Source organism: Petaurus breviceps, unplaced genomic scaffold (assembly GCF_028583685.1).
Source record: "Petaurus breviceps papuanus isolate PSGF00001 unplaced genomic scaffold, PetGlider_PUasm1.0 90779, whole genome shotgun sequence".
NCBI classification, from domain to species: domain Eukaryota; kingdom Metazoa; phylum Chordata; class Mammalia; order Diprotodontia; family Petauridae; genus Petaurus; species Petaurus breviceps.
The window spans coordinates 2,115,890-2,141,775 of NW_027187344.1; the positions used below are offsets into that span (position 1 = coordinate 2,115,890).

At 39.1% G+C, this 25,886-nt stretch overlaps 1 protein-coding gene across 2 annotated transcripts in view; it reads right to left on the reverse strand.

Annotated features, from left to right (window-relative positions):
• COL5A1 (collagen type V alpha 1 chain) overlaps positions 1-25,886 on the reverse strand; it is a 315,926-nt gene that overhangs the window by 40,305 nt on the left and 249,735 nt on the right. For both annotated transcript variants that reach the window (XM_069069226.1, XM_069069225.1), the window contains exons 35-50: positions 25,265-25,309; positions 23,359-23,412; positions 22,712-22,765; positions 18,055-18,108; positions 16,428-16,535; positions 15,470-15,559; positions 15,123-15,176; positions 12,472-12,579; positions 8,456-8,563; positions 6,533-6,586; positions 5,742-5,795; positions 5,525-5,632; positions 4,937-4,990; positions 4,735-4,842; positions 3,370-3,423; positions 1,274-1,381 (exon numbers count right to left, since the gene is read on the reverse strand). In XM_069069226.1, the coding sequence (XP_068925327.1) occupies positions 1,274-1,381; positions 3,370-3,423; positions 4,735-4,842; positions 4,937-4,990; positions 5,525-5,632; positions 5,742-5,795; positions 6,533-6,586; positions 8,456-8,563; positions 12,472-12,579; positions 15,123-15,176; positions 15,470-15,559; positions 16,428-16,535; positions 18,055-18,108; positions 22,712-22,765; positions 23,359-23,412; positions 25,265-25,309 (1,215 nt within the window). The remainder of the gene's footprint in view (positions 1-1,273; positions 1,382-3,369; positions 3,424-4,734; positions 4,843-4,936; positions 4,991-5,524; positions 5,633-5,741; positions 5,796-6,532; positions 6,587-8,455; positions 8,564-12,471; positions 12,580-15,122; positions 15,177-15,469; positions 15,560-16,427; positions 16,536-18,054; positions 18,109-22,711; positions 22,766-23,358; positions 23,413-25,264; positions 25,310-25,886) is intronic.

Consider the following 25,886-nt stretch of genomic DNA (forward strand, 5'->3'; position numbering starts at 1 on the left):
TAGTAATATATCTCCAGTAGAAACAAAACCAAAGACATAAATTTATCAAGTTCATTTTTATGCATTAATTAATCTTTCCTATAATGTATCTTGAAAGATATCCTGGGCAGAGGTGGGGAACCTGCAGCCTTGAGGCCACATAATTTGTTGTGTGAAGTTTGGATTCAGTCAAAAGGCTGCACTTGAGGACCTAGAGGGCCACATGTAGCCTTGAGGTAGAAATCTAGTTGTGAAGCCAGGAAGATCTGGTTTGGAGTTCTTTCTCTGACACATATTGGCTACATGATCCTGAGCAGGTCACCTAACTTCTCAGTGGTCTTGACAATTTATCCAAGAAGACAAGTTTCAAAGAAACTCCTGACCTGTGTTGGTAGAGTTTCCTTATTAAGGAATTCTCTATAGCAATGAAATAATGGATCAGTCCCTATCCCTGTCCCTATCTTAGCAAATTAAAGCTTTTCTAACTAGTCTATACTAGGTATATTTCTCTAATAGGACTTTTCTGAAAGCACTCCAGCTGCTTATCAGCATTTCCCAGTTCTAACCACTTACCATGTTATTTCTTCAACTAGTGTTTCAACAATGGGGAATTACTGTTGTTCAGTCATTTTTCAGTCATGTCTGACTCTTCTTCATGACCCCATTTGGGGTTTTCTTGGCAAAGATACGGGAGTGGTTTGCCATTTCCTTCTCCAGCTCCTCGATGAGGAAACTGAGGCAAAAAGGGTAAAGTGACTTGCCCAGGGTCACACAACTAGTAAGTGTCTAAGGCTGGATTTGAATTCAGGATGATGTCTTCCTGACTCCAGGCCCAGCGTTCTATCTACTGTGCCACCTCTCTGCCCTTAAAAATGGGGAATACTTATGTTGATAAAACACCTCATTATTGTGAGAATTAGAAAGCAGATATTCTTACCCCAGTTGATAAAAGAAGAAAAAGGATTAAGGGAGGTTAAGTGACTTGCCTAATGTCACAAGCTAGTGAGTTGGGACTGAAACTCAGATCTTTTGACTCAGAGTGCCTCTTTTGTCAAATGGAGGAATAATACATTGTAGGGGTGACGTAAAGAGTGGATCAATGAAGTGTCTGCTGACTCTCAGGTACTGTACTTATGACCAACAATACTGTCAAAAAACCTGTTACAGTACAGTATGGAATTAGGGATTTGACACTTAGGGAATTACAATTACATTTCGAGAATGACACTTCTGATGTTTGCTCAGCTGTGGTTCTCAGAAGCCTCTGATTTTTCAGAATCATGCAGATACTCACGGGGCTTCCTTTTGGTCCATCATCACCAGGAGGGCCTTTGGGCCCAGGGGGTCCTGCAGCACCAGAGGGACCGGATTCACCCTTTTCTCCTCTTTCTCCTTTGGGTCCCTACAGGCAAAAAGGCAATTTCTTATGAACTGACAAAAACATCCTTGTGGTTTCTATGTAATCGCTATTGGTCACCATCATTCTCTTGTCCTGGCTTTACTTAACATTTCAAATGATAAGGAGTCCACCCCTATTCTCTCGTTAACACACTCACCACTTACAACCACTGACAAAGCTGTTTTGAAAGCTTAAAACCACATAGTTGGTTATAAATTAAAGAAGACTATCTGCTTTCTGGAGCTACTCCAAGGGTATGGCTGTTGGCATTTTTAGATGAGTATGTCTCCTGCCATCACTAGTCACAGAGGATTATAATGTTGTTGAATCCAGTCAAATGATATTAAAAATATTTAGAAGAGGAGAAAAAGGAAAAGGAAAAGGAAGGAGGAGGAGTTGAGGGAGAAGAAGAGGAAGTAGAAGAAGAAGAATTAGGAAAAGAAAAAGAAGGAGGAAGAGGTGGAGGAGGAGGAGGAAGAAGAAGTAGGAGGGGGAGGAAAAGGAGCATAGAGAAGCTTAACCAATCTAGCAGTTCACAAAAAACCTCAGTGTCATGCAAGGATTATCATCTTAGATTTAGAGCTAGAAGAGTCCTTGGAGGAGTTTATCTATCCAGAGGTTCTTAAACTTTATTGTATCATGGACTCCTTTGCCGGTCTGGTGAAGCATTTGGATCTTTTATGAGAATAATGCTCTTAAACACACAAAATAACGTACAAAGGAAACCATTTATATAGAACTTTTACTATCAAAGTCCATGAATTCCTTTCCTCCAAAAATCTAGCCATGGATGCCTTGAGAGTCTATGGATACCAGGTTAAGAATCCCTGATCTAGTCCAACTCTGATTTTTAAAATAATTACTACTGATAGTTTTTGTTTTTATGTCACCTAAATTTCCCAATTTGTGTCTCTCTTAATAACAAAGATGGGGGGGTACTTCAGTAAAATTAGCTAGCATATTGAAAAATTCCTGACACTTCAGTTGCCCACCCAGGGGCCCTACCCCTGTGAGGAAAAGGGAAAAATCTTCTCATAGTTCTTCCTCTGGGTCAAGCCAAAGCTCTCATTTTACCGATGAGAGAACTGGTGCCCTAAGAGGGTACCCTAACTTGCTCTAGTTCATGAGTCGTAGAGCTGGGATGTATTGTCATTAACATCATTCAATGTGATTTTCAGCTTCTAGCCTCTCAGGGATAACAATGTACCCACCACAGTTGTGGAAGGGATTGAAGCTTCCTTCTAATCATCTTACAATGTGGCAAAAAAGAGAAAAAGAAAGAGAGCTAGGAGGAAGGGAGAGAGTGAAGGAGAATAAAAGAAACTTCTACCACCCCCAAGAATCTCTGTAGAGGATTTCTCTTTCTCTAGGCTTATAAGGGACCAGGGGCTAGAGACTATGTATAATTGTTACTATTAATAAGAACATTCTATACATATGTTAGTAACTATCTAGAAGAATGATTAAGGCCCAACCACAACAATAGCAATATTGCTTGTCATCTTCCTCTAGTATTTTTGGAGATACATGATTTTTTTTTAATGTGGGTACTCTTCCACACAGAGAGTGTGACTCCTCTGTGCCTAAGTCAATGGTTTTATAAATTTCAGTAACTAGAAAGATTATCATCTGGTCATCAAAATTCTGGCTGTGAGCATCTTAGAGCTTTGTTAGGTTGGTCCATGGAAGCCAAACACATAGTGTATCTCTGGAGCCATACTCCAAGTTCTTCTTTTGTGGTAGGATATATCAAAGCATAAATTCCATTGGCAAAGCCTGGAACGGTCCTAGGTCACCTGCACATCAGCTGAAAGTGTAAGTGAATGATTGTAAATCATCCTGCTTCAATTCACATGGTAACCCCAAAGTCTCATTTTCTAATGAGAAAAATTCAGGGATATGACCTAAGTGCTTATACTTCTATCCATGTCCATCCTCATCCATCTGGATGAAAGCACATCTCTATCTATGCTTAAAGCTCTTCCACTTACCGGGAGACCACCTTCACCTGGAAGGCCAGGTTCACCAGATTCACCAGGCTCACCCTGTTGGACGAAAAGGAAACACAATTATCTGCTGAACATAAATAGAGTGCAGAGGACTCAGTTCCAGGAGCCGAAGCTTGTCAATTTAGAGCTGGAAGGGATTGTAGAGGTATTATCACTCCCATTTTACAGATGGGGAAATTGAAAACCAGAGGTCTTAAGTGACTTGTGTTTAAGGTAGGATTCGAACCCAGGTCTTCTTAACTGCAAGTTCAGTCTCCTCTCCATTGCATCATGATGCCTCTCCTTGAGTATTACTTTTGCTGAAGAGGAACAATATGCTTAGAAGATGATCTTTTGGTACTAGCACTGTGGGCTGCTCCACACTGCCTTACACTTCAGTGCACATCTACTGGCAGAAGTAATCCTGACATACTCTTTGCTCTTGGAATGCTAAGCTTCTCTTTAATTTCCTTTATCATTAAAAAAAAAATTAATGATGGAAGATTTCATTTAAAGGCCTGAAGTCAGGAAGAAATCTACTGCAAACTGCAAATGGAATGTATGTAGATAGTTTCACATCCATTTCCTTCTTTTTATACATAGGAAATATGTTAAGTGTTTACAAAGTGGTGAGAGCTCATGATTACCAACATAGAAAAAGAAAGGAAGAAATCATATCATGTCTAGAAGATGTAGAGCTCTGGGCGAATAACCATTTGACTAAAAACAGAAATTCCAAGAATAGGTTTTATGATGCTTCAAGATAGAGCTGCTTATTCTTTTCTAATCCTTAGCTGCTGGAAGGTACAGGAATAATAATAACTGATATTTATGGTTTTCCAAGTACTTACATTCATTACCCTGTTTTGAGTCTCTCAACAATCCTGTGAGGCAAACATTATTATCACATCTTCTTATTACAAAGGAGGAAACTGAGACTCAGAGGATCTGAGGAGGAATTTTAATGGTGAATATATTGCTTTGAATCTTCCTGCCAGGAGGTTGTTGATGTCTAGAGAGGTATTTAATAGCTCCCAGTTAAGTTTTTCTAGGTCCACTACTATAATCCAAATTGTATGAAGCAGTCACTGATTTATATATACATATACATATATGTATATCTGAAGGTACACACACACACCCTCCACATGTATAATAATTTGTATTTGTGCATGAGACATGGCTAGTTTATACACGACTACTTTATAGTTTTGTTCACATAAGCATACATGCCATGTATGTGCACACAATAAATGCAGCTGACTTTTATGTATCTAAATGTAGACACCAATTCATATATGCATATGCCCTGATTCTCTTTGACTAATAGTCATTAACTATAAATCATGAATAAATAATAAGAATCACCTTCTCTCCCACTGCTCCAGGATTTCCTATTCCTCCTGGAGGACCTTGTGGACCATCAGCTCCTGGAGGGCCAGATGGTCCTCGGGGACCAGGAGGACCTGGGGGGCCCTTAGGAAAACAGAGAGCAAGCATTCAGCATTCGTAATGGATAAAAGCTGTAGACCAAGAAGAGGGCCTTGCATTTGTGACTGGTCATGCTTACCATCTGACCGACATCTCCAGTTTCTCCTTTCTCACCTGGGGGTCCTGGTAAGCCCTATGGGAAGATGAAATGGCTCAGGAACACTGCAGGGGATATCGTTACATCATTTACTATAAACAGACTTCTTAGTGATTACAGATACAGGGTTGCAGTGGCAGGAATCATTCAAAGGTTTGGAGGATTTAAAAAAATAAGTGATATATTTTTGTTTTTAGGAACAAATATAGGTACCCTTGATATAGTGAGCATTGGAGGTACTTCAAAGTATATAATGCTACTTTGCCAATGAGACTCAGAAGGAGGTAGAAAGTTGTCTGGCCTTCTCATCTTTTCATTTATTTATTTATTTTTATCTATATAGATTTCTTTTGTGGGGGTGGGGGAGCAGGGGCTCACCTTGACAAAGGAATTAAGAAGAAGGGAGTAATAACATCAAAAATAAATTGAAAGCAAGAGTTTAATGGGCATATGCTTGTGGGCAATTTGGGGGCAAAAGTACAGAAATAGCATCCTGAGTTTTTGTACCAGGCCTCTGACTCATCAAGCTGTGTGTCACACTGAGTCCTATTCCCTGCCTCATGAAGTTACCTGCAATCCAACTGGCCCTGGGGGACCAGGAAAACCTCTTGGACCTTCGTCACCTTTCTGACCAAAAAGACCTTGCTGGCCCCGGGGCCCTGGCTCTCCATCACCTCCCTATGGGAACATAATTGAGCACACTGTGTGAACACATCCAAAATGACAAAGCAGTTTGTTCAGGAAAGGCCATTGTTCCTCAGCATTAGTAATAATGATGAATACTCACAGAGGGGCCAGGCTGTCCAATGGGGCCTTGAGGACCCGTAGGGCCTGGTGGGCCCTGTAAGGAGGCAAGACAGAGAGATGTTCAGAGTAGTTTCTGGTAACACAGATGCACTTGAACTAATAGGCGCAAATGTGTCTTAATCACATGGTTCTCTCCCCCTTTTCTCAGCTCTCATTGCACTGAGTTTGTAAATCTTTGAGTAATTTTCATGACCTATTTCATATTGTGCACATATGTCTGGATTATAAGTTATCTGAGGGTGGGAACTATGGCATTCTCTCTGTAATCTCCATTGGTGCTTAATATGGGAGCTTGTACAAAGCAGGTGTTCAATACCTATTGACTGATTGAGTCAATGAGTGAATTGTCAGAGAAGAAATGCAGGGGGGAGAAGGTATCAAAGGAAAAGCTCTGACCTGTAGACACATGCTGATGACCTGCCCAATGAGAGTGAACTATCTTATGAACACACCTCATTATTCACAAGAGAAAATGAGAAGTTGTTAAGGCCTTTCCAGTTTATTTCATATGTATTCTGTATTTATTTTTCTGTGTATCTATTGTGTTTCCCCAATAGAATGTAAGCTCCTCAAGGGCAGGGACAGTTTCATTTTTATCTTTGAAGCCTAAGCAATTAATACAATGTCTGACCCATGCAAGTGCTTAATGAATGTTTGCTAAACTAATTGAATAACTGAAAGCAACTTGTGCCCAGTACTGGCAATTGGAACTTTTATGCTGCTCTGAACCCATCCAAAAGATGTTTACTTAAAAATAAACTTGAGGCTCACCTGTTCACCTTTGTCTCCTTTGCTTCCCTTCTGCCCTGGCTCACCAATCTCACCCTATTAGAAAAGAGTGTGAGAGTGAGTCACATGACTCAGTAAAGCAAATCAAGGTTTTTTTCTTCTTGACTTGGGTTTTTTGTGCTGTTTTTTTTTTTTCTTTTAGAAAAAGGAAAGAACTTCTTGGAGTTGGAGGTTAACTGAGCACAATCCGACAATTATGCTTAATTACCCATGGGATTCCACAATGTATTATTATTACTCTTGTTGTTGTTGCTACAATCTTCTCCCTCCTACACAGTGCCACAGTTTTTCAAAGAAATATTTAGACACATAAATTTGTAATTTATGTGAGTACAAGTACTGAAAATGGAGAATTTCCTCTCTCCTTCTACAGGGAAGGAAAACATAGAGAGGAAACATAATAGTATGTTCAAAAATATCACAGAATTTGGGTGGGGGGAAGGGAAACAGATTGGAATTTTAATCAGCAATGATTGAGTTTAATGTGCATATGCTAGTGGGCAATTTGGGGGCAAAAGTACAGAAATATCATGCTAGTTTTTGTTGTTTCAGTGTTTAGTCAGGTTTCTCCTTTAGGAAGTAAAGCACCTTCTGCACATTCTTAAGTTTCGTGACTGAATGTGAGATCATAAACAGAAAGCAAAATTGAGTGTCTTCAGTCAATGGAAAATTAAAGTCTAGGGCTCTTATAGAATAGCATGAGACTCATACATTTCAAAAGAGATAAACAGTGAAACTTCATTAAGTTGGACCCCATAAATTTCTGAGGCTGAGATGATTCAGCCCAAGTCAAGACTGGGCGGAACTTTTCTACCATGCTGTCTATAGAAGAAAGGGTTAGTGCAGTCAATGATTCCTGCTACACAATGGCTGGGGAGGCGCTTGAGTTACTTAAGGGGAAAAGGGGTTTTTAAGAATTTCTAAGTAGTTTAGAAGTTCCCATTTATATGGATATATGTTTTACTGCAGCAATCTACTGATTGGGATCAGAAAATTTTGGGTCTCAAAGGGACCATTTAATCATAGAATCACAGAATCTGAAGCTGGAAATTTTAGAGACCTTCATTTCTAGTCCACCCCTCCACCCCCACTTTAAAAATGAGGAAAATTAGCCCTGAAGATGTGATATAATGTGTTCAAGGGCACAATGAGTTACAAGGTCAAAACTGCAACTAGAACCCAAGACTCCAAACTCTTTCCTCCAACTAATTAATGTTAGGTACTTTTGTAAAAGGAGCAATAATCTAAGAGAAATAGTAAATGTAGTTTTCTAGGGAAGATATTAGAAAATTAAGGGATAAAATAATAATTACATAGTATTCTTCTGGGAGTTCTCTATTTGATTGAGGCAGCAAGGTACTATGAAAGGAAAACTGGGTTTAAATACCATCCCTGCTACTCACTAGCCATTTAACCTTGGACAGCTCTCTGGGCCTCAACTTCCTCATCTGTAAAATTAGGGTAACAGTAGTAGTTACACTATCTACCTTATAGGACTGCTATGAGGAAAGTCCTTTATAAGTTTTAAAGCACTATATAAACTGAGTTATTATTATGTCCTGCTATTTGGGTTCCATTATTACGTGACCTTGAAAGGAATTTCTTTTATTTTTTTGCTTTTTTTTTTTGAAGGGCAATTGGGATTAAGTGACTTCCCCAAAGTCACATGGCTCACAAGAGTGTCACGTAACTGAGGTCAGATTTGAACTCAGGTCCTCCTGACTCCAAGGTCAGTGCTCTATTCACTGTGCCACCTAGAAGCCCCCTGAAAGGAATTTCTTAAAAAGTATCATAATTCAGATGAGGTACTTGTTCAGATTGGAACTTCTCCTAGGAAGGACTTAGGGAATTTTACTGCATGTCATTCTAGGAAAGGAATTGCCATATTCCACAGTTTTTTCTCACCTTATCTCCATCTTCTCCAGGGGGACCCACAGGACCAGCTGGGCCAGGGAGTCCTACAGGACCCTGAATTCCATCTCTGCCAGCTGGCCCTTGAGGACCTTTCTCACCCTAAGGATGATATAAAACCAGTGATTAGAAATGAGTGAATTATTTGATTTTATAAGTAGGACCCCAAAATGGAAAGTTTAGGCATAACGGAACCAAAAGAAAAAATTTTTAAAGCATCTTCTCAGAGTCATAGAGTACTTACAAAGGGGGAAAAGATATGTAGAAAAGGTAGCAACTACCCACAGCTGCCAAGTATTCTTTGTCTAAGGTCAAGTTGGCCCTTTGAGGTTGGTTATATGGAGGCTTTTTTGAACTAACCCTAAGCCTTTGGAAGGTCATTCAAGAGTTGAAGTGTATTGAGGGGAAAAAAAGGACAAGTCAGTGGTTCTTCAAGCAGTGGAGTTTCCTTCTGGCATGACACCAAAAGGGGTCTGGATTGAAGGCTTGTGGCCTATGTCTGAGAAGGTGGAGGGGCTGAATCACTGAGAGTGGAGTGGGAGTGACTAAATTAGATGGAGTTAGTATCTGGCTGCTTGGGAGTTTAGTATGAAGGATGAATCTTGATTGGAAGGTGTGTAGGGAGAGCAGCAAGAATTAAAGGAAGCCTGAGGCAGCATCCCATCCCTATGTATTTGGAATTGAAACTGTGTTCTGCAAAGTAGGAATGAGAGAATCCAATTAAATTCTGTATTATAATTATAAACCAAGTTTCTGTTCCCCTAACATAGACCCTCCATGAGAGAAGATAGTACCTGAGTTGGGGGTAGGGAAAAAGGTGGTTCCAGAGCTTGGGTGTGTGTGACTGGATCTATGCCATTACCCAAAGACTGATAGTATTTACAGAAGAATTCAAATAAGAGATATAGACACTTCAAAACTGCTTTTCTTATTTTTTCAAATTCTATCTAATAACAATGTCCAACCTAACATCTTCCCTTTGGTCATTTTTTTGGATCCACTTTTCTGATCATTATAATTTAAGTTTTGATTAATCCTGAGAATAGCAGGCTCTCAGGTTCCTAGATATTGAGCTGAAGAGAACCTCAGAGGCCTTCTAAACCAAACTCCTCATTTTAACAGATGAGGAAACCAAGGCCCAGGAAGATGCAGGGACTTGCCCATGGGCACATAGTTTCGATTTGAACCTAGCCCCTCTGAATCCAGAGCCAGTAATTTTCCCACTGTATCATACTACTTCCCTCGCCCTACTTATTTTCACTCTGGGTTTTCTCTGCACAGCAGTGGAATCATTTTCTTCTGAAATGGCAAATATATTGCATCGAAAGGGATAAACGAATAGAAAGATTTAGCTTTTAGATTGGACTGTAGCATTGTTTCCTAAACACATCTTCACTTTCTTCCTCTGCTGCATTGCAGGAGCTGATGCTTCTGGTTTCTCTTCTACAGTCTCTGCTCTCCATGAATCACTTTCTCCTCTTCACATTTGGTTCTTATTGATATCAATTTCTCCTCTAATTAAGTCAGGAATAAATGCCAGTACCGAATATAGAATGTACGTATAACTTCCTTTCCCCACTTGACTAATCAAGCCAGTAGTTCTCAGAGATACACTGACCTTTTCTTCTCTCTTGAGCTATTCTGGGGGAATTGAAAAGCTTTTAAATGGATAAAGCAATTCTTACTGGGCTCCTGCTTAAATATTTACTTTCTTGAAACAATGAACAAAATAGTTTTCAACTGAATTTGCTTTGGGTTTATATGTGCTGAATGCCTGATGTGCTTTAGCTTCCTGGTACATAACTCAGTTGTATCAAAATCCTGGGTGCCCTATTGTAAATGATTAGATGTCATCTAAATCGCCTTTTTATCTCCCCAATAAGGCATTGAACATATTCTCAATGGCACAGATGTTCCAAAAATGGTTTCAATGGGAAATTCTTGCCTGAGGAATGGAACAGGGCTGCTCTTTTTTCCCATGAACCACCAAGAGCAAAATTTCAGGGAAAATAACACTTTTAATAACACCAATCAATCAACAAAATGCTTTAACTCAATCTGAAATTGCTTATGTTGGCGTTTGCCAATTTCCCCTGGAACCTGGGCTCAGTCTGGCATTCTAGATTCAGAATCAAAGACTTCACCAATGTGTAATTGCATGACTATTTGCACGCAGGAGCATCCTGGGTGTCTGTAAAGCTGCAGAGCTGAAGTCAAACAGGAATCACAATGACAGTCTTTGAGGGAGTAAGGGAAAGGATGCGAGGCAGTTATGCAATTTGTTTCTGAGGAATTTTCTAAGAAAAGAAAGGATATTTCTGAATCAGAAGTGGGATAGGATAGGATGGGATGGGACGGGACAGATGTTGTTCTATACAATTACAGGGGCATGGATAAATGATGTCCCGATGTTGTTTCTACTTCTATTAGCACAGGAAGCCAGAAAAACTTGATTTTCTCAAAAGTCAGGCTATAATTATTGTAAAGGAAGAAGAGGCAAGGCTTTTAAGGTATATGTTTTGACCATATTTTCTGAATCAATAGTTAGCTTCCCATGGCAAAAAGAAATAGAAATTGTTGGTTCAGAGGATGTGGTCATAACTTCTAGACATAGACTGTTCTCTTCACTAGATTCAGGTCTAAAAAGGTCATCAGAACATATCTTGAGTTCCCCCTGTTTCTTCTCTAACTGAGGAACTATTATTGTTCTCTGGTTGTGCTAGGTGTGTTAATCAGGATTTTCACTCTGACAAGACTGGAAGCTTCTCAAAGGTGGGGATGGATTTTCTCTATCTTTTGTGTTGCAGACTCAAAACCACCTGCACCCATCAGCTAAGGCCTACCACAAAGCTAGATGCAGAGCAAATACTTGACATTTTGGAATAGCATACTGATATACATTCAAGTTCCAAGGTTTCAAGATAACACTCTCCCAAGGCAATGATCCTATATAAGAAGGGACTATCTAACAGCCAAGAACCATCTTAAAACCACTGAACAGTGTAGATCAGGCCTTTCTGAAACAGGGTAAATGGCTTTTTGAACAAGCCTCTCCACCTTCCCATTCATTGCTTGAATTTTTTTTTAAAGGCAATATTGTCCCAAGGACAGTAGTCTAATTTGGCATTATCTATTTCCTAGGTCACTGGGGCAAAGAGATTTCTTAAATCAGACCAATTCTTTTCCTTTCCAAGAGTTTATTCCCTGACCAGGTGCAAATCATTGACCCTGCATCTTGTTTTCATGGAAGTTATTTAAACTTCTAGTTGCCAAGAAACCAGAGCCCTGCAATCTGCTTCTTGGGAATTTTCTGAGCAAAGAGGGTATATTCCTAAATCAGAGATGGGATAGATCTGGCATACTAGTTGCATGCGGTAAACACCATATTGGAAAACTATGAATGGGCAAAAAATTCCCATGCCAATTTTCTTTGAGGTGAAAGGTCAAATATGGATATCCATTAGCTAAACACAATCTAAAGGGAATGTCACTAATCCTAAATCATGGAATCTTGAGACCTGCCCCAAGGGCCAAGTCTAAAGAGACTAAAGTCCTCTCTAGCCTTCCTTCCGTTCACATGTTCTTTGACACAGATGTAGAAGGAATGTTTGGATGTCAAATTCTTTTTTCTTTCTCTTTTTTTTTTTTGATGTCACATTCTTAACCCAGGTGCTAAACATACTGAATTACAGATGGTTATTAGTCCCTATACAACCCTTCTGGCCCAAGGAATATATTAAAGTAATTCCCAAAGCTAGGGAATCTTCCCTTTGGGCTAGAATCAAGAAGCCTTGGAAGTTACCCATTCTTTTCTAAGGCAGTTCTCAGTCATTAGAAACAACCCTGCTTCCTTCCCCTGACTCCTGTAAGGGCGAATAGGGGAAGGTATCCATGCATAATATAACCTGTTGAAGAAGGAAAGGAGAAGGACGGGGAGGCAAAAGCTGTCTTCTTAATTTCAAGGGGGACAATGACTCCTAGCTTAGGCTGTTCTTCAAAGCAATACTTACAGGGGCACCTTTCTCACCAGCAGGCCCAGGTGGTCCTTGGGGTCCAGGTCTCCCAGGAAGACCAATAGGTCCAGCAGCACCAGCTGGGCCCCTTTCACCTGGAGATCCCTGTGATGAAGAATAAACAATGGTGCATGAAATAGAATTATTTCAAAGAGTCTCTATCACAGAAGCATGGCTTTATGGAATGCTGTGTTCTTTAACTCACTCTCTTTACTCCTGAATCTAAAATGACCCCTTGTTGTCTATTGCAGGAGCACACTACACAGTCTGGAATTCAAGACACTCTTTAATTGGTATCACTTTAAGTATTCACACCAGATTCCCACTACTATATACCTTATGAGTAATAGCATCTTAGCGATGGAAGTGGTGGATTGTATAAAGATAAGAGGATCATAGTGGAAAGGGATCTCATAGGCCACCTAGTCCAACCCTTTCATTTACTTTTTAAAAACGAACTCAAGACATTTTATTTAGACATAAGGAAGAATTTAATAATCTGGGAGAAAATATGTATGCATAGATAAGCATATACATATGTATGTACACATATATACATACACATCTCTGTTTTTTGTCACCAAGAAAACAGAGTATCAGAAGTAGAATGTAAGGTTTTTCATTTTAGATGTAGGGACATTGAGCTTTAGAGATTGTCTTGTACAATCACTTCCCTAACACAGGAATTACCTAAGAATCAGAAAGCCTTTCCCTCAATACCTCCAGTGGCAGGGAGTTCATTTGTCATGGAGCAACCTATATAACTATGGGGCAACTCTCATTATTATAATTTTTTTCCTTCACATGGAGTCAAAATTTGCTGTCTCATAATCTTAATCTTTTGGTGCTAATTCTACCCTGTGGAGCCATACAGAATAAATCTGTTTGCTGTCTCAAACAATTCCCCCCTACCCCATACCTCAAATATGTGGAGATAGCCATTATAGCTTTAGAGGCTGAAAGGACCTTGGAGGCCCTTTAGTTCAAGCCCCTTGTTTAAAAGATGAGCAAATTGAAGCCTAAAATCATTAAGTGACTTGCCCAAGGTCTCCTAGGCAGCAAAGAGCAGAGGTGGGTTTTGGATCAAGGTCCTCTGATACTCAATTCAGCCTTCTTCCCACTACCCTATTCATAAAGTGGTTAGCACAGTGACTGGCACACAGGAGATGCTTACTAAAGGGCCATTCTCTTCATCATCCCCTCCCCTCCAAGAGAAACATTCCTAATTGATTCATTAATTCCTATGACAGGGTGCCAGATTTCTAACTACCAAGATCACCTTTGTGTGTGTCAATATGCCTCTCAAAATATGGACCTAACACATTCTTATGATGATATAGATTAAATTACAGCACCAAAGGGTGCTAGAAATCTGAGGTATGCATTAGAAAGGGTTTTGTTTTGTAGGGGGAAGGATGGGGAAGATAAAGTAGAATAAAGGAAAAAAGTGCTACTCTGTACCAAACTACCAAAAAATAGAAAAATAACAAAATTCATATGGAATAATAAAAGGTCAAGAATATCAAAGGAATGAATGAAAAAAAATGTGAAGGAAGATGGCCTAGCAGTATCAGATTTCAAACTATATTACAAAGTGGTAATCATCAAGATAATCTAATAGTGGCTAAGAAATACAGTGATGGATCAGTGGAATTGATTATAAGTACACAAGACACAGTTGTAAATGGCCATAGTAACTGATAAACCCAAATATCCAAGTTTTGGGGGCAAGAATTCACTATTTAACAAAAATGGCTCGGAAAACTGAAAAGTAGTTTGGTATAAACTCAGTATAGACCAACATCTCAAACTAGATACCAAAATAAGGTCAAAATGGGTATGTGATTTATATAGAAAAGGCAATATAATAAGCAAATTAGAGATGCATGGAAAATTTTCCCTGTCAGATCTATGGATAAGGGAAGAATTTATGACCAAACAGAAGATGGAGAGCATTACAAGATGTAAAATGAAAAATTTTGATAACATTAAATTAAAAAGATTTTACACAAAAACAAAACCAATGCAGCCAATATTAGAAGGAAAGCAGGAAACTGGGGGCGGGGGGAAGGGGAATTACAACAAGTTTCTATGATAAAAGTCTCATTTCTCAAATATTTTAGAAAGAATTAAACCTATAAGAATATGAGTCATTCCACAATAGATAAATGGTCAAAAAAATATGAACAGGCGGTTTTCAGATGAAGAAATCAAAGCTATCTACAGTCATATGAAAAAAATGCTCTAAATCATTATTGATTAAATAAATGCAAATTAAAACAATGCTGAGGTATTACCTCACACCTATTAGATTGGCTAATGTGACAGAAAAGGAAAATGACAAATGTTGGAGGAGACGTGGACAAACAAGGACACTAAGGCACTGTGGGTGGAGTTCTGAACTCATCCAACCATTCTGGAGACCAATTTGGTCTCTCTATATCCACAGGGCTATAAAATTGTGCATACCCTTTTTACTTTAATACTAGATTTGTATACTAAAGAGATCAAAGGAAAAAAGAGAATTTGGAACTAAAAAAAACTCTTTAAAAATATTTTTAAATGTTTACATGTAATTGAGAAATATTTAATGAAATAAATAACATATATCAGGGGGGAAAAAGAAGAAAGAAAAAAGTACTACTCACCGCTGGACCTGGAGGACCAGGAGGACCTTCATTGCCTTTCAGTCCAAGGGCTCCCTTCAAGGAAAGAGAATTTCAGTCAAAGGGAACCTTAAATAACACTCTTGATGCTCTTTGTGCATTATCTAAAATGAGTTCTTAACCTAGCATCTGTGAACCTGTAAAAAATGTATTTTGATCACTGTATTTCAGTGTAATTGGCTTTATTATAATCACATGTATTTAAAAAGTTTTATTCAGAAAAGGGGATAGTAGGCTTCATCAGACTGCTAAAAGGGTGTAGGACACACAAAAAGGTTAAGAACCCCTAGTCAAATACACCATTCTGTCATTCCAGTTCTTTAACTTACCACTGGACCAGGGAGACCTCGATCACCAGGGAATCCTCTCAGCCCTGGAGGACCATCTTTCCCAGGGATGCCAGCAGGGCCTGGATCACCCTGGAAGGGGGAATCATATCTTAGATTTTTTTTAAGTAACAAATAACTTCTGGTTATTCCTTGTTAGTTACTGATGAGCATAATAAGCCTTGTATATTCTCTAAAACCCACTGCCATAGTGAGTTTAGATACAGCTAACTGTGCTGGACCATCAAATTTCCACTTAAAGACCTTGGTTAGGTTAGGAAATAGGACTTTCCACTTTTGTTCCTTTTTTAAGTATGGGATCTCTGATTTTAGATTGGATCAGCAGGTAGGCAATAGAGGTATTACACATATCCATTTATAGAAATGATTGCAGGATGGACAAAATAACCTTTCGGTCCCATGACTTCTATTTTACTCCTTAAACTGAGCTTAGTGAAATAAAAAGCCACCAATCTCTTACAGTACTTTGACAACATTTCAGTCAAGTCATGGTATTTTCCAGTCTTTTCTTTATGGGTATCTAAGATTAGATCCAAAAGGCACTTTCTAGGTCAATATCCAAGTCGTCTTCAGTATCACATAAAAGCTGTATTATAGTTATATAAAATATTGTACATTGTAATACAGACTGTAAGCTACATGAGGACATGGGGTATATCTTACATAGACCTTCTATCTCTCCTAGCACCCAAGAAAGTGCTCTGTACATAGTAGGTATTTAAAAAATGGTTGCTGAATTTGTGGTGGAAGCCCAGGATCAGATTAGATTAATGGCTATCTTCATTAAAAAAATCCATCCTCTTTATCATTTTTATCATCTGTTTATAAACAGATCCATTCAAAATGAATCAATCATTTCCTTAAAGGGAACAAGCTAAGACCCATCAAAGTGATAAACTGAGGGAGAGGTTCTTTCAGTGTAAAGAAATGGACAACACACCTTAGTTCCTTCCTTTCCAGCAAGGCCTGGGAGACCCTGCTCACCAGGAGGGCCAGGTGGGCCAGGATGGCCACGTTCTCCCATTGGGCCAGTTTCTCCAGTGGGGCCCTGTGGAGATCAGATAATAACTATGTTTTCAAGGAAAAATGGACAGTGAACAAAAAACTTTCTTGCCATATCCACTGGCACCACCCTTAATCAATAGGATTAAAGATTTGTCCCCACTATTTCAATTTCTCTTCTCCCACCTATAAAGATTCTGAAAGGAGCATTACCAAAAGAGATAATCACAGGAAACCAACATCCTTGACATTACTGAATAGATATTAACTGCTATCATGTGTCTAGCTTTTATTTTTACCCCAATTGACTGCCACCTTTCATTAAGCAAGGCAAGACTTCCATTACACAGGAACATAGATGGGAAATGAGTTCAATGAAGTATCACCAAATCCACTCAGAGAATAGCTATTGGTGAGGAAGGAAACTTGTTATGAATAACCCCTGAAGCTATTTTTTTCCTTCTCTCTGTGACCACTACAGATCAATATCTTATTCAGCGCCATGTCTTCATCAAGTGTAAGATTCTAAGAAATGTATTGACCTGTAACTGTTTAGCTGATACTCATCCTACCTCCTGGCTTGAAATCACTCTTCCCATTGGTTTGCTGAAAATTTCATTGATGAGCATCCAATGAGAAATTTGCACATGTTGAAAGGATCAAGAGAGGTGAGAATTGGGAGAAGCATTACTAAGTAAATTTTAAAGGACTCTCTAGTAGGATAAAGTACACTTTTCTTAGCCTGGCATTTAAGACCCTCTGCAATCTGGCTCTAACATACTTTTCTAGGTTTATTTCCCATTACTACCCAATATCATCTCTCCAATTTCAGCTTGACAAACTAGTCTCCTCATGAGCCCCTGAAAATCCTTTGCAGATACATCTCTTGCCTCTATTCTCTCCACCTCAAACACTTCTTGATATACTTTTCTCCTATATGAATACTACTTATTCTTCAAAGCCCACCTCAAGTTCATGAAGACTCTTGGATTACCATTATTTACACTGATTTCATCTTACACTGATCACTTAGATTTACTGTCTATCCCACTCATTGGGTAATTACAATAAACCACCATCTGGTCCTGTGTTTGTATCCTGCCACCCATATCAGACTGTAAGCTCACTGAAGGGAGGGTCCGTGTCTTTTATTTCTTTAGTATTCTTTCACAAAGCTAAGCAAAGGTTTTATATATATCTGAGATACAAATAAATATTAATTGACTGGTGTATTTAAATTTACCAAGCCCTTTCTTCTCCATAGTTAGCTTTCCTATCTGTGAAATCATATTCTTTAAGGGATGTATGGAGAGTACTAGATGACTCAAGAAATATTGCTTTTTAAAAAAATTAATACCTAATTGAACATAAAAACATTTTATTTTTTTCCTGATCAAAAGGAAACCTACCACAAAAAATATTAGAGAATTATGACTCCCAGCAAATGAGTCATTTTTACATAGGCAAAAAACAAGTCTTTTCCCCTCCTTGCTGATGAAAGCCACACTCTTTTCAAATGAATATCCGCTGAGAGATTAGCGGAAATATTCCAGTTAATATCTCACCTGGGGGCCAACAACACCTGGGGGACCTGGAGGACCAGTCTTGCCTTGGAAGCCCTATTAGGAAAGAAGTTCATTTATCACATTTGAATATGCAAAACAACTAATTTCTACAGCTCCTAGTGACATCCCATTTCTCATTTGAACATTTGCAAACTCCCTCAACATTTAGAAGTCCCAGATTTCACATGGAGAGCCCCTATTCTTGCTTCATTTTTTAATTTAATTTCTTGAAAGTAATGAACCTAGATGAATTAGTAGCACTCACTGCTCTCAGTGCACCATGTTATTATGTCCTGAGAAACATAGTTTAAACTTACAGTTAATCTTTTTGATATCATGAAACATTCATTTCCAGAGTAGACTTGGTGCCATTTCCCCCCATATCTAGCTGGTGCAGCCAACGTTCTTGGCTGTTTCTCATTAGTGGCTTCATGGGTAGCTCTCTCTTTTCTCTCTTTGGTGATTCTTATGTTCAACAGGTAATTTAACTTTCTTGCTATTCTGAGCTGTCTAAGCAAGCAATTGTAACTCCATGCTGGTTCTCAAATTCAGTGGTTTCAATGGTCTATGACTAGATTGAAATGAAATATTCTCTTTCTGGTAGGAATAATTTAAGTAGATGCAAAAAAATGATGATTTTATATTTGGTAATTAGTTTGAAATCTTTTGGTCTGTCATTTAAAGGAGAAATTAATCTTTAGGAATACATTTTACTATTGATGTCTAGGATATTCTTGCATCTCAAAGAATATAGCACAGCCCTGTAATCTTCAAAAGATGCTATTTGTTTCACATAGGATATCATAATACTATATCTGTATCACTAAGTCCATTCAGGGAATAGCTATTGGTGAGAAAGAAAATCATTATGAAAAATATCGGGAAGATTTCTCCATTGTGTGACCATAATGATGATCTCAGAGTTGCAAAACCAGCAGTGTGGTACAATGGAAAGAATCATAGATTTGGAGTCAGAGGGAACTGGGTTTGTACCCTGACTCTACTACGTCATACCTATATGACCTTACATAAGTCACTTAACTTCTGAGTCTCAGTTTTCTCATCTTTAAAATGAGAAAATTGTGGGGCGGCCAGGTAGCACAGCGAGTAAGAGCACTGGCTCCAGTGTTGAGAGGACCTGGAGATCGAATCCTGGGCTCAGACACTTAGCACCCATCCAGAAACACCTGGCCTTGTAACCTTGAGCAAGTTACTTAACCCCAATTGCTTAGGGGCGGCCAGGTGGCTCAGCGAGTAAGAGCACCAGCTCCAGTGTTGGGATGACCTGGATCGAATCCCGGGCTCAGATACTCAGCACCACACCCAGAAATCACTGGCCATGTAACCTTGAGCAAGTAACTTAACCCCAATTGCTTAAAATAAATAAACAAATTGTAAAAATGAGAAAATTAGACAAGATGACTGCCAAGGTTCTGTACAGCTCTGAATCTATGATTCTATGAACTATAGAGGGGCTTACATTTCCCAAGAAGCACAGAAATGCTATTTCTTCAAGACATAGATACCTTACTTCTTCCTCTAAAAGGAAATTTTTCTCTGTTCAGCATAGATCAATGAACGGGACACAAAAACTGGGACTGGGAATATTTTTAAGACATCAATGCATTTTCAAGACATAGAGCCAAGTAAAGGCAGCATAGAATTTGAGTGAATTCTGGACCCCACAATCTTCATCTGTGTGATATTGGATACTCATGGTGGAGAGAGAGAGAGAGAGAGAGAGAGAGAGAGAGAGAGAGAGAGAGAAGCATGTACACACACATGCATACTGAAGACAATGCACTCTGGGTTCCATGATAGTTCTTTGGGACTATGTGTATAGCTGGACACCACATGTTACCAAAGTCTACATGCAAAAGCACTGAGTTATTCTTAATGCCTGTATTTAAAACTAGAAGAAACCTATTCTCTTTGTTTCTAATGCCGAGCAGGCCACAGCAGCTTTTGGAAGACAGCTCCCCCTTCAGCCCCAGGATGAAAAGAATCCTTTCACTTCACACTGAGAACTATTTTCAAAGGAATCTTAGAAGGCTAAAACTTTCAAGGGCATTTGGCCTAACTCCCTCATTTTCCATTTGAAGAATCTGAGGCCCAGAGAGGCAGTGAGTTAATAATAAAACTGAGACTATTATCACCACACAGCCTCTCCACACATGCTATTGCTGGTGGGATCAGCACAGAATTGAAAGAAGTCAGAACAGGGCAAACAAACATTGGTGATGGGACAGAAATATACCTCATGGGTATGTGTATCCATTTGGGCCTTAGTAACATAAACACCTCTTTGGCAGAAACGTCCTAAGTGGGTCTCAAAGATTAGGACAAAACCATCGCCCATGTGAATTAGTGCAAGGTTCTCTCTTTCTTACCAAGCTCAGCCTTTAGGAGTGTAAACAGGTACAAAAGGAATGCAGCTGGAAAGTGCTTACATTATTTTCTTAGAAAATGACAAGTAGCCTAATTATTTTCCAACTTCCAGGTTAAGTCTGAGGGGAAAAAATGCACCAGATGCAAAGCCTTCTACCTTATTACTCCAGCAGGGCATTAGAGAAAAAAATGCAAAGCTCAGAAGAAATGTTTTAATTTGTCCCTCTAAACAAAATATCAAATTAATCTCCATCTCCTTGCTACCGTGCATCATGCCACATTGTGGTTACAAGGTAATTAAAAGAAGTTTCATCAAAATGAACCAAAGTGGGAGAAAGGAAGATGAAACTTCTTTTTTCAAAGCAGACACCAAGAAAATATTAAATATCACATTCAAAAAACACATTTTACAAGATGGCATATATTTGCTGTGGGCATTCTTAAAGACCATTTGCCACCAGGTAGGAAAGATATCGGCAAAGAAATAGTCAGTTCATCATACCTTCTGCATGCCTCATCATTCTCCTTGGTGTCAAATAATGTTTGCATCTGCACAGTAACATCTTTTAAAATTGACAAAGTGGTGTATGGAGAGAGAGAGAGAGAGAGAGGAATGGAGGGAGGGAGGGAGGGAGAGAGAACAAACACAATGGGGTAACAAAGTAGGTGGAAAACAATTCAAGTTGGGGGATAATTTATTCAGTAGCCTGGGCCAAACCATCATCAGTGTCTCCTTCCCAAGAGAACAGCTCTGGTGAATGTAATACTGGGCTTCACTCTCAGCTTGATCAATCAGGGTCAGCTACAGACTGCAGGAGTCTTATGGTTGTCCATATTACTGATCTAAGGGCTTTCTAAAAATTAAAAAGCTTAGGGGCATTTTGAATACTGCATTGGTATGCCCACCACCATGACATTCGAAAGAATGGAAAAGTTCATTCTGAAGGTCAAAGATAAATATGTGATCCTGAGACATACTCAAGATAAGCAGTTATTCATTTATTTATTTATTTATTGCTTTTTGGAGGAGCAATTAGGGTTAAGTGACTTGCTCAAGGTCACATGGCTAGTAAGTGATAAGTGTCTGAGGCTGAATTTGAACTCAGGTCCTCCTGACTCCAGGGCTGATGCTCTATTCATTGCACCACCTACCAGCCCCACACAGTTATTTTTTACACTACAGAAATTTTTCCCTATGAAGACCCTAATTTGAAAGCTTTAATTATTGTTCAGGCTTCTTTACTAAAGAGAAGGCCAACATAAAGTAACTAACTGCAAAGGTCAGCATCATGTGTAACTAAGATTTAATTTGATACATCCAGGTCATTTGTAAAGACAAGATCAAGTTCAAAGGGATCCTTCTTCCATGAATTCATGCCTTATAAAAACATCTTACTGCATAAGCTAAGAGAGTGGGACCTCTTTAGCTCCCTTCCAATTTAAACACATGCATAGTCACATATATTCCAATGTAAACACACAAGATACTCTAGACAGACTGGAAACATGGGTACATATTAGTTTGGATAAATGAAACTGTATTACATTTACTTGCGGTTTTCTACTAATATCAAAATGGACTTCCACAGGGCTAGCAGTTAAATTCCCTAAGGCTGGTTTAGAAGCAAAGACAGAAAGGACTATTCTTAGCACATCTTTTCTATCTTCTAGTTATCCTATCTATCTGCTCCAGGCTAAGTAACTCTTTTTGTCTACTTCAATGCTTAAAAAAAGATTGTTCATTTCATCAAGGTAGGTACTTACTCCACCAACAGATAGTACTGGTACTCTGTGCTGTAGTAGACTATGCCATTATACACCCTCCCCTCCCCACCACAAAAGGGTCACCTGGTGGCCAACATTGTGATGATATTTTTATATTTCTCCAAATTTGGATAGTCTGGCTCTGAATGACAGTCCCTTGCCAGATCTAGTCACAAAACCTTTCTAGATTTCTTCCTGCCAGAGCCTCAGGTAATCTCCAACCCATAATGAGACATTAAGACAAGCTCTTAATGGACAATCATAGTCTAGCCCAGAACAAAAAAATTTTTTTTAAGTTGAATATGTGACCCTTAAAGGAAGTCATCATTAGCCTGACAAATGTGGCTTAATTCTCATAGACTTCTTGACATTGCTGAAGACACATAAGTCTGGAAATAAGCATCAATGCAGGAGGATCTCCTCTTCTACACAGAAGAGTTAAGGGGAAAACAAAACAGTTAGCATGGTATAGGTCAAGGATCCACCAACATTTCCAGATACTTACAGTTTCACCTCTCTGTCCAGGGTGCCCAGGAAGTCCATCCTTCCCTGGAGGACCCTGAAGAAGAAAACAGAGGGAGAAGGTTTCACTCAAGTTCTACTGAGCATGCACATTGCTAAAGAAATAAAGGCCTGAAACATTGTTTTTTGTTTTTATTTTTATATTTTGCAATTCGATACTTTTCCCTGTGGACATTTCAAAGTAATGCATTATAGAAATATTCACTGTTAAGCATTTTCTTGGGGATCACTAATGATTAAACTCAACAGAACATGTATTGTTGACAGACGGAGAAAGACGCATATTTTTGTAAAGGACTGTTGTCTTAGCAATACCGGGCAAATCAACTGAGAAATCAACAGATGGCAAGACATTGATGTCAGCTTATTAGACTTGCTTTTGGGGCGTTTACATGATGCCTTGCTCATAGAAAGTGCTAAATAAATGCTTATATGATTGGATTGGGCCCCTCCCAACCATTGTGCTCAGAAACTTAGTCAGTGATGACACCAATGTAAGTACGGGCATTGTAAAAATGACACCCATTTCCATAGCACTTTAAAGTGGGCAACAACTCTGTGAGGTAGATAATGCTAGCATTATTCTCCCTATTTTACATGAATGCTAGCAGAGACTGAGAAATTACTTACAGGAGGGCCTTTTGGTCCAGGAAATCCTGTGGGTCCTTGAGGTCCATTAGGTCCCTGTGGATTTAAAAGGTGAATTTTAAAGAAGCACTCTTTGCTCTATTTTCTCCTATACTAGCAGTTGCTAGAGAGATAGGGATGTATCTTATTCACCCTTGAGCCCACCTGGCATCTCTCAGTACTGAATTCCCTCCTTCTCCCCCCACCCCAGATGTCACTTAGCACCTTTCTACTGAGCTTGTAACATAATGTTGTATATTATAGATATTTGTATTTGAGCCTGCCTGTCATACTAGACTTTGAGCTCCAAGAGATCACGGACCATGTCTTATCTAAACTTGGCATTTCTATCTGTTCCTACCTACTCCAAGTTGTAGGCATAGTAGGTACTATGTAAAAAAAAGCATGACTCTGTAGCTAGAGGATCTCTTCAAACCCTGCCTCTGACACTTAACCACCTGTATTACCTTGGATAAATCATGTAATCTCCCTGGGCCTCAGTTTCTATGTTTGTAAAATGAAAAGGTTCTACTAGATAGCCCCTGAGATCCCTTCCAACTGTAAAACTATGATCATATGATCCTAGCAGGTGCTTAATAAGATTTGATGAATGAATTAAATATCCTTGGAACCAGTGAAAAGAAGCATGCACTGGTATTTGGTGGGAACATTTGTCAGAGAAAGCAGTAGCTAGAGATAGTGTTCTCTGAAGACTGTTACTATCCTGGATTAGAGAAAGACTGCCAATCATGCTTGACAGGTGGTGCTTCCATGAAGACTTCTCTATGCCACCCCAAACTGAAAGGGATTATCATTCATCACAGCATCTTGCCTGATTCTCTCTCTGGCACCTCCCTTATTTTCTCTTATTATTGTTTGTATATTTGTGCTTTGTTTAATTGTTCTTTGTTCTATTAGATCATAGATTCCTTGAGGGTAGGTCTGTATTCCATCTGTCTTTATATCTCTAAGTGTGTGTGAGTGAGTGAGTGAGTGTGTGTGTGTGAGTGCGTGCGTGCATGTACAAAATTTCATTGGCTCCCCATAAAAACAATGTAAATTAGGTGATGTTATTATTACCTTCATTTTACATATGGGGAAACTGAGGCTGAGAGAGGTAAAAGGGTATGGCCAGGGCCACACAGCTAATAAATGTCTAAAGGAAGATTTAAATAAAGGTCTTCCTGACTCTAAATCCAGTGCTTTATATACTATGCTCCTAACTGAAAGGCTGAGGCATTTCAAAGTGTTTGCTAAATTCAGCTGAAGGGCATCTAGGTGGCACAGTAGATAGAGAGTAGGGCCTGGAGTAAGGAAGACTTGAGTTGAAATCTAGCCTCAGACACTTACTAGCTGTGTGATCCTGGGCAAGTTGTTTAACCCTATTTGCCTCAGTTTCCTCATCTGTAAAATGAGCTGGAGGAGGAAATGATGAACCACTCCAGTATCTTTGCCAAGAAAACCCCAAATAGGGGCATGACTGAAGACTGAACAACAACATTTAACTGAAAGTAATCATTGAAAAGAAAACTTTGGGTCTTTCCTTCTTCCACCTACAGAAATACAAGCCAAACTTTGTATTTATCTAAGAATGGATGTGATCTAAATCTTATTGCCTCGAGCACTTTTCAAATACCCTGACTGTAGCTAAGGGCATGTTGCATTATTTCCTGCTGGCTGTAATTTTTGGCTTGGAGACTTGTTTTTCTGAAGTTACCTACACCCATTCTTCACTTTCTTCCTTGTAAATCTCAAGAGTAGATCATATTCCTTTAGGAAATCTTAGGATATTTTCCTCCTTCCTGGGTGGGGAAAGGGGTCACTATTAATAGGTTTTCTTGATACTAGGGAAGGAGGTATGTTTGGGGAGAAGATGTATGCTACAATCACAGTGTATAAAACATTTTACCCGTTCTCCAGGAGGACCAGATGGGCCATCACCACCAGAGTTACCCTTTGGAGAAAAAAGAAGGAAAAATAGCAATATTTGTTAATTTTTAGGGATTCTATCCCATGACATTACAAAAATACAAAAATCTAAAAATGTAGATGTCATAAAGATGTAGTTGCTCAATTTCCCTACTCATCAATGGCCCAAAAGGCCATTATTATCCCCACTACCACCAAATACAAATATATGACTGAAATAACAGCAACAGGGCCAGGGCACTTGAAGAGGATAACTGATGCCTGCTGAGAGAGAAATGCTGAGCTCCAGTCAAAGTATTTATCAAAAATTCATGTCAAGACAAAGCACAGCTGTTTATTTTAATGCTTACTTCAACATGGTGACAATCTATTTTCCCATAAAGACTTTACTATAATTATTCCAAAATGGTAGCTGTGAATGGACTCAGTTTATGGGGTGGATAGTGATCCAAGAGAATTATTTATATGTCATTACCATCCCGCTACATTCTGGTTAGCTATGAAGAAAGGAAAGGAAAAGGAAAGGAAAGAGAGGAGAGGAGAGGAGAGGAGAGGAGAGGAGAGGAGAGGAGAGGAGAGGAGAGATAAAGGAAACCCCAAGC